The sequence below is a fragment of the Emys orbicularis genome, chromosome 1 (assembly GCF_028017835.1).
Source record: "Emys orbicularis isolate rEmyOrb1 chromosome 1, rEmyOrb1.hap1, whole genome shotgun sequence".
Taxonomy (NCBI): Eukaryota; Metazoa; Chordata; order Testudines; family Emydidae; genus Emys; species Emys orbicularis.
The window spans coordinates 141,995,991-142,011,936 of NC_088683.1; the positions used below are offsets into that span (position 1 = coordinate 141,995,991).

At 44.3% G+C, this 15,946-nt stretch overlaps 1 protein-coding gene across 1 annotated transcript in view; it reads left to right on the forward strand.

The window, feature by feature from the left end:
* The window catches only part of TSPAN11 (tetraspanin 11), a 174,650-nt gene that overhangs the window by 70,017 nt on the left and 88,687 nt on the right, over window positions 1–15,946 (forward strand). Inside the window, exons 3-5 of the mRNA XM_065422455.1 lie at window positions 10,677–10,751; window positions 13,258–13,362; window positions 13,966–14,124. Coding sequence (XP_065278527.1) covers window positions 10,677–10,751; window positions 13,258–13,362; window positions 13,966–14,124 — 339 coding nt within the window. The remainder of the gene's footprint in view (window positions 1–10,676; window positions 10,752–13,257; window positions 13,363–13,965; window positions 14,125–15,946) is intronic.

The following is a 15,946-nucleotide window of genomic DNA, read 5'->3' on the forward strand; positions in this document are numbered from 1 at the left end:
GCAAGACCAACAAAAATGGGACTTTGTGTCCCAGGAAGACTTACAGATTTCCCAGGACAGATACCTTTAAAAAAAAAAAAAAAAAGGCTGATCCTGGGAAAACTGGGATCGGTGGCAACCCTAGAGACAGAATCCTGATCCCAGTGCGGTCGGCCTTTGCGGAGCTGCTTGCAGGATCAGTGCCTTCGACTGTTTTTTAACCCAGGCTTTAATTGTATGCCACAATCCTCTTCTACATTGCTTCTCACGTTACTCATGTGAGGAGCCTCATTAGCTTCAGTTGGAGTAAACTGAACAGGATTTGGCCTGCTGTTCTTACCTCTTACACGTGTTTGTGAGTAGTCTGAGGCCATGGCTGCACTACAAACTTTGGCCCGCATAAATTGGCCATGCAGTTAATATGTCACTTGTGCGTCTGCACACATGGCTCCTTGTGTCACCCTGGCACTTACTCCTCAGGAGTGCTTGTGTTGATGTACAGCGCAATGGGCCATCCACCACCATCCAGTGCACTGTCTTTTGGGAAGTTTTGGCAATGCATGATGGGGCAGAAATGAGTCGCAAATGGGGGACTGGGAGCAAGGGGTTAACTTCCCAGTGTGCAGCTGTCTCCATCCCATAATGTCATCTGCAGCCCATAATTTTTGCACTTTTTAAAAGAAAAATCTCACTAACCTGCATGGCCCTCGTCACTGTCTGCCATCTCTGACAGAAGCATGGGGCCTGCACTATGGTCTCGAGCTTTGCAAGCACAGGATGCAGAATGCTCTGGTATCTGCATTGCCATAATAAGAAGCGAATCAGTGTGGAACATGATGGTTTCCCAGAGGACAGATCACCGTGGGACATTGCGCAAACCAGTTCAAGGTTGCAGGTGGCATTCACAAAGCAGCTGCAAATCATTCAGTGCTGCTTATGGGCCCAAGAAATGAGCACTGACTGGTGGGTTCACATCATAATGCAGGTTTGGGATGACAAGCGGTGGCTGCAGAACTTTCAGATGCACAAGGTTACATTCCTGGATCTGTGTGCCGAGCTCGCTCCAGCGCAAGGGACACCAAAGTGAGAGAAGCGAGTGGCGATTACACTGTGGAAACTTGCAGTGCTGGATTGCTGAGTCGGTGGAAAATCATTTTGGAATTGGAAAATCCACTGTGGGGGCTGTTGTCATGCAAGTGTGCAGGGCCATTAATCGTCTCCCGCTAAGCAAGACTGACTCTGCACAATGTGCAGGACATAGTGGGTGGATTTTCAGCAGTGGGGTTCCTGAACTGTGGTGGAGCAATAGACAGCACACATCCCTATTTCGACACCAGACCATCTTGCCACAGAGTCCATCTACAGAAAGGGCTACTTTTCTATCATTATGCAAGCATTGTTGGGTGACTGGTACCACTCCACTGACATCAGTGTGGGCTGACCAGGGAACATGAATGATGCTTACATCTTTTAAGAACACAGGACTGTTCAGAAAGCTATAAACAGGGCCTTTCTTTCCCAAATGGTGGTTTACCAGTGGCAGTGCATAAAAGCCAGTAGTGATCATGGGGAACCCAGCCTATTTCTTGCTCCTCTGCCTCATGAAGCTGTATGCCAGCCAGCTGGGCAGTGCCATGGAAGGATTCAACTACTGGCTCAGCAGGTGCAGAACGACAATTGAATGTGTTTGGTAGATTGAAAGGATGATGGCGTTGCTTACTCACAGAATCAGATCGCAGTGGGGAAAAATACCCCAGTGGTTACAGCTGCCTGTTATGTCCTGCACACTATTTGTGAACCAAAGGGGGAAAGCTGCTGCTAGGGTGGAGGGGGAGTGTCTGACTGTTCAAACTCAGCAAACAGCCACAAGGGCTATGAGAAAAGTTCAGTGTAGGGCTATGCTGCCCAGGGAGGCTTTGAAAGAGCATTTTTACCATGAGCCATGGTAATGCGTTGTAGTGTACCGTGCTCTGCCTGGCCCTGCTGTTTTGGGGCCTGTTAGGAATTGTGCAGCGCTTGTACATTTGTGATTATTAAACTTGTTTGTCACTGATCCTGTGAGTTGTGTCACACTGTACAGTAACAAGTAAACAGGCGCTTCCAGAACTGCTGGACACTCTACAGCACATGTGAACTAATGAAGGTGAATTACGTTCCCAATAATAGAATTTTATTCAGTAATAAAATAAATGCAAAAAAAATCTGTGCAATTTAAAAGCAAATACATTAAAAACTTAATATATTAATGGGACAGAATTTAACAAGGGGAAAGAACACTCATCTCCAGTTTAGTTACATACACATACAGCAACCGTAGTTTTCGCATGTCATGTATGTGAAGCTGTAGTTGTCCTTAATGTCCCCAGGTGGGAAGTGGTAGTGGTAGGTCTGTGATCCCTGGGGCGACATGGAATGTTGAGGGGGGTGTAGGGAGGTGCTGCCATGGACCTCTCCATGGACTGCAAAGAGAGACGAGCCCATGATTTTTGAACCTGTAGGTCCACAAGAGTCTGCAGCATCTGTGTTTGCTGCCAGAGAAGCCCCATTATGTCCTTGTGCATCTCCCTCTCCTTTCCCTGCTGGGAGTCCTGGGCCTTGCTCCAGTCTGCTCTTTCCTTCTCCAGGCTGTGTTCAGTGTTCACCCTCCAGGCCCTCTGCTCACAGTCTGATGCAGCAGTGGCTTGCGGGATCTCATTGAACATGTCATTCCCAAGTCCTCTTCTTTCTTCTTCTTATCTGGCTCTGGCATTCCATCGGTGTGTAGGGGGAGCCCTCAAGACTGCTGCAGCTGCAGATAAAACACACAGAGGTACCATTGTCCGTATACAACAGAAATCAAATGTTAAGGTTCAGAACTCCCTCCCTTGCTACGCTAAAGTTTTGCACAAGACATGCTTATTGACACTTCTGCTTTGGAGTTTGTGCATTGTGCCACTCACAACACCAGCCATGCTGAGCCTGGCCCACCAGGGATGAGGGAAATGAAGAGGGACTTGCTCAGTTGCATGAAGCTATGAGTATTTTAGGCAATGGCTCTGAATACTGGCACCATTTTCCACAGGTGGTGGTTATTTTAGCTGATACCTGATTTGTGAGGGTAACAAAGGCAGAGAGAATACAGCTGCAGCTGGCATCCTGAAGCAGCCCAGGCCCGTATGCTGCTAGCCTCTGAACTGCAATGGTGCCTGCTGAAGTTATCGCTGACTGCTGTGGGAAAGTGTCCTCCTGCAGAGAAAGAAATTAGGTTGCCATCCCTAGAAGCTTTTGGAAGAGGATTGCACAGTGCCTCCATGAAAGTGTCATCCAGATCTCTCAGGAGGATTTAAGAGACATCCCTGTGTACATAAACAAACTGCTCTGCATGGCGCCCCGTTGGCTGACTCTACAGAGAAATGAAATACAAACAACAACACTACCTCTCTTTGTTGTACCACTGCCTCCTGTAGTACGAGTAAATTCATGCAAAGTTGGTAGCTGTGTCCTGTTAAGTTGGTGGTGCCATCACTGTAATGGGAAATAAATTTACACACTTACCCAAGGATCCTTCGTTTGCACCGAGCTCGCCCATGCTCAACTGCTGGGACTGACTGGACTGCGATGGAGTCTCAAACGGATCCTGGCTCACAGCACAACTCTTTGTAAAAATGGCAGATCCGTGGCTTGGCACTGGATTGACTGTTAGGCATATCGGAAGGCCAGGGAGGCCTAATGCAGTTCCTTCGCTTTCATGCTGCACTGCTGTTCGTCCCTGTCATACCCCTTCTCCTGACTCCCCTATGCAATCAGCTTGTAGTTGTCCACATTTCTATGGCTGGTGTGATAGACCCAGACCAGTTGGGAACAGCACAGTAGCAGAAGGGAGATATACTGGTCACTGGATAAGTAGTTTTCTGTTCCTTGAGTGACCAGAGCAGGGGCTGCTCCAGGGTAATAGACCACCTGACTCCAATTAACCTGCTAAGAGTCAGGTGAGGCAGTTAAGCACCTGACTCTAATTAAGGCCCCTCTGATGCCAGGGAGCCAGAGGAGAGGAAGTGAGTGTGAGGAGCTGGGAGCAAGAGGCGCAAGGAGCTGAGAGTGAGAGTGAGAGGGTGTGCTGCTGGAGGACTGAGGAGCACAAGCATTATCAGACATCAGGAGGAAAGTCCGGTGGTGAGGACAAAGAAGGTGTTGGGAGGAGGCCATGGGGAAGTAGCCCAGGGAGTTGTAGCTGTCATGCAGCTGTTACAGGAGGCACTATAGACAGCTGCAGTCCACAGGGCCCTGGGCTGGAACCCGGAGTAGAGGGCGGGCCCGGGTTCCCCCCATACCTCCCAACTCCTGATCAAACACAGGAGGAATTGACCTGGACTATAGCTTCTACCAGAGGGGAAGGTCTCTGGACTGTTTCCTGACCCACAGGGTGGATCTGTGAAGCGAGCAAATCCGCCAATAAGCGCAGGACCCACCAAGGTAGAGGAGGAACTTTGTCACACTGGTCAGTAACTGTGCCTGCACAGCCTCTTCTCCCCACAGGCCCAGGAGATTCAACATCTCCTGTCACAAGCCAGAGCTAGTCTGGAGCATGTAGTGAGCATGAGCAGTTGTACGCAACAGTGGAGAACTGCTAGATGCGCTTGCCAAGATGTACAACCAGGAAAAGGCATTTCCAAAATTCGCAGGGCTTTAAAGGAGAGGGAGGCTTTCTGCTCTCCGTGACCCCTGGGCAGTAGATTTCACAATTGTGACCAGAACGGTCAGTGTCAGGCATTGTGGGACAGATGCTGGAGGACTGTAAAGGTCAACATCGGTAACGTAGTGTCTACACTCATGCTGCATCAATCTCAACACCACTTGGGGAAGTGGTGTTACTGTGTCTCTGTAACAGGTCATTTATGTCGGTGGGAGACACGTTTAAGTGTAGGTATATGTGCAACTAGGTTGATACAAGGCTACGTGCAGATCGGGCCTTAGTTCAGAACTGGCTTTTCTTATACTTTATCAGTTGGATGCAATCCAGTCACTTCCTCCATAGACAGAGGGTCCTTCTGCAATGGAACCTGTGCTATTCACTACCCCACTCTGCGTGAGGCCCCTTTGTGGCAGCATGCATGGGCATGAGTCTGGTGCAAGGCTGATGTAATGATCCTTTCCCACAACCATCACCTTTTCTCCACTCTCAGGCAGGAGTGGGCTTCAGTAGGTCGCCAGGTAGGCCTCTGTAGTGGTGAAGTAGGTCTAGTGAGCAGCTCTGTAGCAAAATTTTCTCTCCCCACCTCCCTGCATATCTACTCAGAGGCTAGCCAAACTAATCAGACTGGATGCTGAGCTTGGGGTTTGAGCCATAATTGTCATCCTCATTTAACTAATGAATCAGAACTCTATGTTGATGGGGGAAAGAACCTTCAAGAGTTGCTGGGAAAAAAATAGCCTGGCTTTATTTTCACCACCAAACAAACCGCATTTCTCATGAGGCAAGTGTATTTATTCTGAGCGTGCCACTAGCTTCCTCAGCACATTTATTTACTAGGAAAGAAAGAGGCGTTTAAAAGACACTTTTGTCTGATATTTCTTTTACTCTTTACATTTCTAGAAAGATTTCTGATGACTTGACTAAGTATTAATAGAAGACTTGATTTTTAAAAAAATCCCTGTGAGGTGATGGCATGTACTAATTTAGACTGCCATTAAAAGAAGGTATAATTTTTCTCTTCAATAGCAACCATAGCAATTATATTCTTTTAGGAGAACCCTGGAGTTGTATTTGTAATGCTGTTTCAGTGGCACATGAATTGGTGCTGACAAAATGAAGCCATCCTTTTGTTAACGTTCCCCTTCAAAAAAAATGTAATAAGTATTTGGTGTCCCAGGTGGTATCAGAAATGAATTTCGGACTGAGCCACAGAAACTAGATGGGTTTTGGTAAGCTTGTGATTTTCCAAAAAATCCTGCCTGAAAGTTGAATTCTCTTGTTTGACCTAGATTTTATTGGATGTTAATTTCTCACAATACTCTTGGAACATTACTATTTTTCAATATGTAAGACATGCAGGTGTGGAGGAGATTAGCAGGAGAAGTGACAAGTTAATGAGGCAAGCATTCTAATCACTGTTCTTAGAATCCCGTGTAACAAATGCATCAACTGTAAAATTACCAGCATAATGATCCACCTCCAGAACTCAAAAAAAAAAAAAAAAAAAAAAGATTAATGGAAAGGAATAATTTTTTAACATTTTCCCAGATTTTGGCAAGCTGCTTTGTATTCTTAAGGGTAAAATAGCTCTATTAAAATGAAGCATCCCAGCCCTTTTTCCATTTGCTTTCTAAAGAGGAACAGTTCTTTAATGCCATGGTTATATTTAGTTCCACTATTTTAACTTTTGTTACTATAGGGGTCCATTGTGTGCTGGAATAATCCACAAAGGGGAGAAGAAACTCCATGAGTTTTAACTTGAGGAGTTTCCTTCTTATACTTCCATAGGGTTAGTGGGGTTGGATTCTGCCCTTTCATCCTTACCTCCACAGATGCGGTCAGGAGTGACACCCCAAAACTTACAGAATCCCTGGCCTTCTTGTTGCTGCCCGATTCCAAAAGAAAGCAGTTGAAAGGTTCCAGGCTTCCTTGGCATTTCTCTAGCCAACATATTTATTTGTTATTTATTTAATTTTAATTATGGTACCACCTAGAGGCCAGGGCCCCATTGTGCTAGGTACTATACAGACATATAACGCTGAGATGGTCCCTGATCCAGAGAGCTTAATGAGTCATAAAACCAAGGTCCTGAATGGGATCCTTAACGTAAGTAGGGTTATTTGTTAACCCTTCTCACCTTAGATTTGTTTCAGTTCTGTTAATTACATTCTGCCTTCTTAGTTTGTTCCTGCAGTTTTAACTGGATATAGTACACTTCACTTGGTATCCCTCGGACTCTGTGTGCGTTCTGTGCTTTGTTCTGTGCTTTGTTCTGTTAAAACAGCTGCTGTGCTTCTCCCCAGAAGCATGTATGTTTCAGTGGTAGGTAGCTGGTAAAGCACTCTGGGATTTCTCTGGGTTGACAGGTGCTCTATAAACATACAGGAGTATTATTTACTGTAAAATGAAAATTTTCTCTCCATGGGTTTATAATGTAGTACTGGTCCTTTTATGTTCTAGAAAGCACTAATATAATCAATTTTAAGTGTATGTACAGTATTTACATTTAACCAGAATTTTGAATATGCATAATGTCATACCATGGGTATGGACCTCCTATAGATACTATAAGATAGTTTCAGTGGTGCTTTGTGTACTGTAGCATTCCGTTAATAATGGGTGAGCATTTAGATTGCCTGATTCTGATTTTACACTGATATTGCTCTATTGACTTCAACAGAGTTACTTCTGGTTTACACCAGCGTACAGGTGAGGAGAATCAAGCTGAGAGTTTTCTTTGACTGGGATTCTATGTACTAAGAAAAAGAATGCTGGTAAAATGCTGATATTGATATGGCTCTGGCTCTGAGAGTTCTTTCAATAGCTGTGAAAAAAACTGCAGGGGGTTCCTTTCACATAGTGTCATTAAGAGCAAAGTGTATCCAATTTTGCTCATCTCAGTCCTCTGCAAGTGAAGAAGGTGACAATAGGAATGAACTGGGTGATGTTTTGAAAACAAAGTCCCCATTCTCCATTTTACACCAGAGTAAATCAGAATTATCTCCATTGAAGTCAATGGAGTTACACCAGAGTAAGAGGGAAATCAGGGCCTAGGTCTCTTTAATTGCAGTTGGAGAGCCAGATGCTTTGATGGTATGACTCAGCATAGCTCCACTGAAGTCAATTTACACAAGTTCCCCCTATTTCCAAGTCTGCCACTGATGGCAGTCATACAGTCAGGTTTGCCTTAGTCTGCAGTGGTCACATTTCTGGTTGAGCTCTTTTTCCCTCCTTGTGTGTTAAGCAGAGTTGTGTTTGGCCAATACTTGAATGGGAGATATGCAAGAAAAACACAGGAGGTCACCTTGTTAGCAACAACCTAAAACGAATAATAATACTCCTAAGGATGCCATATTAGAGTCATGGCTAGAATGCATACCCCAGGGGTGGAGGGGAAGACCCCAGTATGGTAGAGTGTAAGGTACAAACGTTCATTTGACCCTAACAACCATCCTTTCAAATGTGGCTATCTAGCCTCGCGGCTGGTAATAGAACAGCACATACACTTGTATACAAGGAGGTAAATTTGAAGAACAAATATCCAAAGGTATAAAAGCAATGAATTCTTTGTACTTTGGTTCTACCTTGAAAACGACCCTTTGTAAATCTGCTGCCTATGTATATTCAGAGCCATAACTTAGTGACAAATTATTTCTTTTTCCTTTTTACTCTTGTCAGTGTAACCCTGACTTGTACAATGGTGGTTTTTGTCCCCCCAGGGCAGAGGTAGTCAATTATTTTTTGTTAAGGTCCAAATTTCTTGGTCAAGGTATAGTAAAGGTCCAGACTCCAGAGAAAATTTAAAAAACCCAATAATGATAATAAGTAAATAAAAAGTTTTTGGGGTCTGTTCAGAAGCATCTGGCAGTCCAGATTGCAATTCGCTTGCTGACTACCCCTGCCCTAGCGGCTGGTCCTCATAAGAGGATAAGACTCTATTAGGGCTGCCAGCTAGAGGAGTTTCTCCTTTAGCTCAAGCCAATTGAACCTCATGCTGAAGATCCCAGGTTCAGAGCCTGCTGATGAGCCAAGCAGGTGGTCATTATGTAAGCCCTGCAAAGCCAGCACAGCTCACAGAGAGGGAGCTGGATTGTATTACTTCTTGAGCATCATCAACAAAACTGTTTTAGGTTCCAGTTACAGGGCCAATTAGTTGCACTTTTGAAAACTTACTGAAGACAATGATGTTTACCCATGTGCCTCTGAGCACATACTTTGGCCTGCAGAATCCCTATTACAGTTGATGTGCAAGGAGAGAACCCAGCTTGATTCTGAAAGCTGAGACTTTGGGTCCTGATCCTGCACATACTTATCGGCATGCCTAATTTTATGCCTATGAGTAGCATCATTGATACTTACAGGACTCGACCTTGCAGGGCTCTCACTCCAGAACTAAAAATAGCAGGGTAGGTGTTCCCGCTCAGGCTGGAGCCCAGGTTCTGAGACCCTCTAATTCCTATATTTTATACTGGGTAATGGGAAAATACCTCTCTCGGGATTATTATTTACAGGTTAAAAAAGAGGCAATGGAATAAACTGAGAAATTAAACGTCAATAAATGACCGGTATTTGGTTCTTTACAGTGGGCACAGATGTTGACCATTCTACATTAATTAAGGTTGTAAAACAGTTTACATTCTAATCCCAATTTGTAGATGCTCATAATTTTTAGTGATTTTTTTTTCAACTTTGGGGCTGAAATTTCACATGGTTGGCCGATGTCTCAATATGAATCTTTCTGGAAATCGCTGCTTTTAATTTGTGAAAGGGTGAGACACAAAGTGCAGTTTTGCCACTGTTAAAAAAAACTCCCCCCCCCCCCCCCCCCATGAATAGCGTGCAGGAGAGAGAGCATGAAACCAGCCAAATCCTTGAACTTGAAGTTTTCCATGTGCAGATTTCTCAGTGTACATTTGCTTTGCTAGGTTGTTGTTTTTTTTGTTTTGTTATGGTTTTGTTTCTAAATGGCTGCAAAATAGGCTTATGAATTTATAAAATCTGCTTTGGGCCATGCATAGTGTGAAAAGCCATTAATGTTTAAGGCCCCAGTTCAGCAAAGCACTTAAGCACATTGGCTATTAGGTATGTGCATAATTGCTTTGCTAAGTAAGTATGGATGTAAGCATATGTTTATGTGCTTTGCTGAAGCAGGGTCCAAACTATGATGTTATCCTTGATGCACTAGTCACCTGAATTGCTCCAACCCAGCCATGATTTCTTTACAAGGGAGACAAATGTTTGTTAAACCCAGTGTCTCTGATAAAGGAACCCATTAGCATCCTCCTGCTCCTTGTTCTCCCCATTGGCACGGCCTTCCCATCTTTTCCTTTCATCCCCACTTGCTCTTCCTTTGGTAGTCTTCTCTTTGTTTCCTAACTCCTTCATTTCCTGCTCAGCATGTTTCTGCCGATCTGTGTTAGCTACTTAAGTGCAGGGCCGGCTCCAGGCACCAGCTTGTCAAGCAGGTGCTTGGGGTGGCCGCTCCGGAGAGGGGCGGCACGTCCAGCTATTCGGCGGCAATTCGGCGGACGGTCCCTCACTCCCGCTCGGAGCAAAGGACCTCCCACCGAATTGCCGCCGCAGATCGCTATCACGGCTTTTTTTTTTTTTTTGGCTGCTTGGGGCGGCCAAAACCCTGGAGCCGGCCCTGCTTGAGTGGCCCCCATTACCATAGTATCTGAGCAGCTCTCAGCACCCCTAGGAGGTAGGGAAGCACTATTCTCCCCATTTTACAGCTGAGGCACAGGGAGACCAAGGTCACACATGAAGTCTGTGGCTGAGTACGGAATTGAACCCAAATCTCCCAAGTCCTATGCTACCCCCCTAACCCTTGAACCGTCTTTCTCTACTTGCGTCTTCATGGAAAAGTTACTTCAGAACTTCAGGGAATTACCATCTCTCAAACATAAGAGTGTCAGAGTTCCTGACATAGTAGGAACATGTTTTCACTTCCTTTTGGAAACTATGTTGTCCTGTTTTTCTAATCCGATACAACCGGGGTTCTTTTTTGTTTTCCCCCTTGCAGTATTTCTCCATGCTCCTCTTGATCTTCCTTATTGAGCTGGTTGCTGGAGTTCTTGCCTATGTTTACTATCAAAGGGTAAGTTGGAAGGTTTGTTTTATTTATATTTTTAATGTTACAGCAATAATTATCTGTCGGCAAGGTTGGGTTAAGAAAGTCACTTCTTCTAAGAGCTCAATAGAAATTAATTGAAAATATTGGTGTTTTGTAAAAGTTATCCAAAGTATTTTCTTAAATCCATAGGGTCAAATACAGTTGCACAAAGCAAGGCCACATAATAAGGGTCTCAACCACAGGAAAACGTTGCTGGGCTGAGGAACACAAATCCCAGTCCCATCCAGCTTAGCTCTGCCTCTCCCATAGGATATGGGAGAAGAGCAGCAGATACAACCCCTGGTTCTTCCTTTCCCCAAGTTCTGGGGCAAGCCAACTTGTACACCTTGATTGGCCATTCCATCTTCCCTCCATGTGACCCTGTGCAGACAGGCGTTGCAGAGCTCAGCACAAAGGGGTGTGTGGCAGCCCTTCAGATGTTGCTGCTGCCTGACTCCTCTGGGCATTTCTGCTGGGTTTGAGCCTTCATCTGAGCACAAAAGGGGGAACCCCTTGAGAATGCTGCAGACTGTAACAGTGCAAAGGAGGGTGCTTGAGGCTGGGTACGTTTGTAACTTGTTGTTCCTACACATTCATAGCATAAATTAGAAAATAAGACGGTTCAGAACATTGGTCCATCTAGTCCTGTGTCCTGACAATGACAGTCTGAGCCCCAACAACACACACAAAATGTTACTGCTGGAGAGAAAACCTCTCATCTCTTCCAACACGAAGGAAAGCTCTCTCCTCCCCTAGAAGCCCCGTACCAACTGGAGAGGGATGCCCCTTACCACAGTTTCAGCAATCCAGTTGAGCTCCCCATCTCCACTGCTAGCCCCAGGGAACTGCATTTGAAACCAAACAAACCTAGATCAAAGGCTGGGTTCAAGCTCCTCTGTCCCTCTCCCCATGGGGTAGTTTCTCCAGCTCTCTGAACTGCATGGCCCCTAGCAGACAGTTGAGAAACCTACATCCCCAAGAACTGGTAGTGGTGAAACATGGGAGGCATTTCCATGGTCTCATCACTTCTGCAAATCCACAGCGACCCAACCCCCAGTGTAGACCGTGCTATGGCGACCGGAGAAGCTCTCTCCTGTTCGGCACAGGTAGCATCTTCACTAAGTGCTGCAGCGCTATAAGTGTAGACAAGCCCTCAGAAAGTTAAAGATTCTAATCTCATTTATCCTGAAATATCTCTGAAGCCAACAGCCTTACCCTGGTTTAGAACAGAGGCAACGTTAGACTGGGGCCCGTATTGTGTGGGACCAGTTCCCAAGCCCTGATCTGCTGTTCTCCCTCCCACTAGCTGGTATATTTGATCAGTAAAAAAAGCATATTTGTATGAATGGGAATTGGGTTTAATTTTGTAGAATTATACAACGTTGCACTTGCTGACTTTAATTGTGGATGCCTTTCCAAAAAACACCCTTCGCTCACCAGAAATACTCCCACATAACCCACGAAGGGAATATTATATTTTGGCCAGTGTTGCACATGTTATACAACAGTGAAGCTGTTCTTTTTCTGCTTTGAAAGATTCTTTTGGGTTCTTTTGCTGTTCCATCCTGCAGAATCCCTCCATGCACGCTATGTATTTTTTCTCTCTTGGAAATCTCTGGCCTGATTCTGATCTCACACCAGTGCAACTTCACTGACATCAAAGGAGTTACCTCTTATTTTAAACCAGCATTACTGAGATCAGAATCAGGCTCATTGTCTTTTCTGGAACACTTTATTTTATTCACATTTTAAATCCCTGTAGCCTAATCATAGATAAGGAACCAGCTCACACTGACTTTAAGTAAATAGTAATCAAAGGCCTGTAGTACGAACCCAGAGTTCCATCAATCAGATTAATACTCTATGAAGTTATTACCAGCTCATAATGTTGCTCATCCCCCATGCCTTTAATTTATTTTAATAATTTAGATTGCAGTTAATGATCTGGTCTTAATATCAATTATATTTTTCATTTCCTGTTTATTCTATTATTATCATTTTACATAGCACTGTAATTTAACACTGCATTTTGCAAATCTAGATTATTATGTGATCTCTCCTCTGAAGAGCTTATGCAACCTAACGAAACAAGCAAACACAAGATAAGATACAGAACAATAGTTCAGGGAACAGAAGGTTTGGTGTCTGACCTTTCTTGTTTTTTGTTTTGTTTTCTATCTATGGACACTTAGGATGTAGGGCCATCTGGGCCTTTGAATGTCCTGTTTGTTTAGGGCGTATATCACTTTAAGCACATTTTAAAAGAAGATTTCACCAATTTAGGATTTTAATATATAAATATATCAGGCCTGATTCCAACTTCTTGCCAGTTTTACACCAGTGTAACTCCACTAACACTGGGACCTTATTCCTGATTTACACTGAAATAAGAAAGATCTGAATCATGCCTTGGAGGGACCTAAAACCTAAAGCAAAAATGCACATTTCCTTCTAGAATGTATTCATTATGACTTTTCTCATTGGTGTACAGCTAAGTGAGGAGCTGAAACCGCACCTGACCCAGACCCTGACTGAGAATTATGCTCTTCCTGGGAAAACACACATCACCCATTCCATCGATCGCCTGCAGCAAGACGTAAGGAAACCTTCTGTTGCTCACACTGCTGCTGCCTAGCTGTTTGTCCCAGCTCATGTTTCATTTAATATTACTAGTTGCTGGAAATCTCATGCGATGACCTGAGCTTGCCTAATTTCCAGACCAAAGAAGTCCAGGCAAACCTCTGAAAGAAGCTTATCTGAAAGTCTGAGTCTTCAGATAGCTACCCTTACTGTTCTCAAAGTCGAGATGCAAAAACAGAGGCGACTCCAAATCAGCGATTACTTCTGTAAATTTGACTGCATTGGCTTTTGCAACAATTACGGTCACTGGGCCTGATTTTGATCTCATTTACACTGGTATAAATCAGGAGTAACTGTTGAAGCCATTGGAGTTTAACTATTGTAAAACCAGTGTGAGATCAGAATCGGGCCCCATGATTGAGTGTGTGCCCCCAGAGGGTGATAGCTGACATGGCCGGAGACGAAACTGAGTTGCTAACACATCCATCCCCTTGACGTATCTACAAACTGAAAGGGATGTATGTTTTCATTGATAAGTGGCTCAACGTTACTTTGTTTTCTTCTCATGAGGATAATGTCATGCCCTCCACTGAATGTCAGCATTTCCTTTCCATTGCAGTTCAAATGCTGTGGCAGCAATAGCTCCGCTGATTGGCAGCACAGTGTCTATATCCTGTCTGTAGAGTCCAGTGGCCGAGTGGTACCAGATAGCTGCTGTAAAACAGTCACCTTCAAATGTGGGAAGAGGGATCATCCATCTAACATTTACAAGGTGGAGGTAAAATGCCATTTTGACAGTCTGGGTTTTTTCCTACTGTTTGTTGAACAAATCATAAATGACGTTATCTTACAGAAAAATGAAGGGATGGAAACTGATGGAAGTATCAGTAATAATTGCACTTTTATGATGACTTGTGTGGTGGTCTGTGATCACTCAGTCCTTAAGATGCCTGCAAGAGTTCTGCTCTATTTTGTGTCCGGTTCCAACGGCCTGTGCATAACCATAAGGGCTTCCCAGTGCCCAGCTCAGACTCTGTTGAACCCAGCCCTTAAAGGCACAGTCCTCAATGGTACAGTTTTCCCTTCCAAACCAAAACTTAATAACTAGAACACTTAAAAACCAAGAGTAACACAACACACAAATACTTTTTAACCAACCTAATAACTAAACTGCTAAGAATGCTCAGTTAGACTTTGAGGTGCTCGGCACAGTCACTTGAACCTACACGGCTTCCCTATAACATCAGCACTACTGCGGTCAGAAGGTGGCAGGTTGCTCCAAGTCCTGGGACTCCGTGGTCTCAACCTGCTGTGGTTGTTGCCTGTCTGAGACCCTCTCGATTCAAATGTCAGGCTCTGTGCCTCTTATCTCCCTCCCTTCTGGGATTTGAAGAAGGCGTCACTTATTCCTCTGTAGGATGTGTCCGAATGGGCTGATGACCTCATACAACCATGGGGCTACATCTCAAGACACCACTGCAGTTTGCGATTCTTGTTTCCATCATAGATATTTACAGCATCATTTTCATGAAGTGGCAGCTCCGGGTACCCCAAATCATATTGGGTTTTTTTGTTTTGCCTTATTTATCTCTTTATAAATCTGCAAGTCCCCAGTGACTCGGACATCAGTTTCTAACAGTGCAGACATTCTTGTTTTAGCTGGACAGTTGGTGTCATTCTGTAATTTAACAATGCTTAATTTGGATCAAAGTCTGACTCTTCATCGTTTTTCAGTAAGCACTTCATTATTGTGACACCATTTTTCACCAACTCATTAGATGGGGGTTAATGGGAACTAATAGGAACTGCGGATACAGACTAACACGGCTGCTACTCTGAAACCTGGGAACTAATAGTTACATGTCTAAATCTGTACTTCACTGCTTAAACTCATGCCCACTAAACTGTGGCCCTTTATCAGGTGTACCATGTCTAGCATAAATGTGCATGTCAAATCTAATCACCCATTTAGCTGTAGTATTTTCTAGTAAAGCCATCTCAGGGAAGTGAGAATAATAGTCTAGGACAAGTACATAGCTTTTCTGCAGCCGACATAAACAAGTCTATGCCTACTTAGCTCCACTGAACTTCTGTCAAATGCTGTAGGGAGTGTGTCTGCAACCAGCAAATCTCTCCCATTCAATTTGCAAATACTACCTTTATAGCTGAAAAAACAATCTCTATTCTCTGAGTGGGGGGGGGGGGGAACGGTGTTTGCCAGGCCCCTCTTGGCAATGGCAATAAGTGATTTATGGTCAGTTTTAGCTAACATCAGTCTCCCATAAATAAAGCCATGAAACTTTTTACAGCCATGGACTAAGGCCTAAGCCTCCTTCTCTATTTGGGCATCTTGACCCACTGTTTTTGGTAGTGCCCGTGATGCTTATGCCACTTGTCTTCAGTTTTGATCTTACTGTTGTAAGATAACCACACCAATACCCTCCTTGGAGGTGTCTGTGGACAGCTTACTTTTACGCTTACTTTCCTAGTACCTCAGGACTGGGGCTTCTTTAATTAATGCCTTCAGTTTCTCAAATTCTTTATTAAGAGTTGCATCCCATGTCCGTTGGACAGTTCCTCTCCTAGGTTGCTGTCTTGCA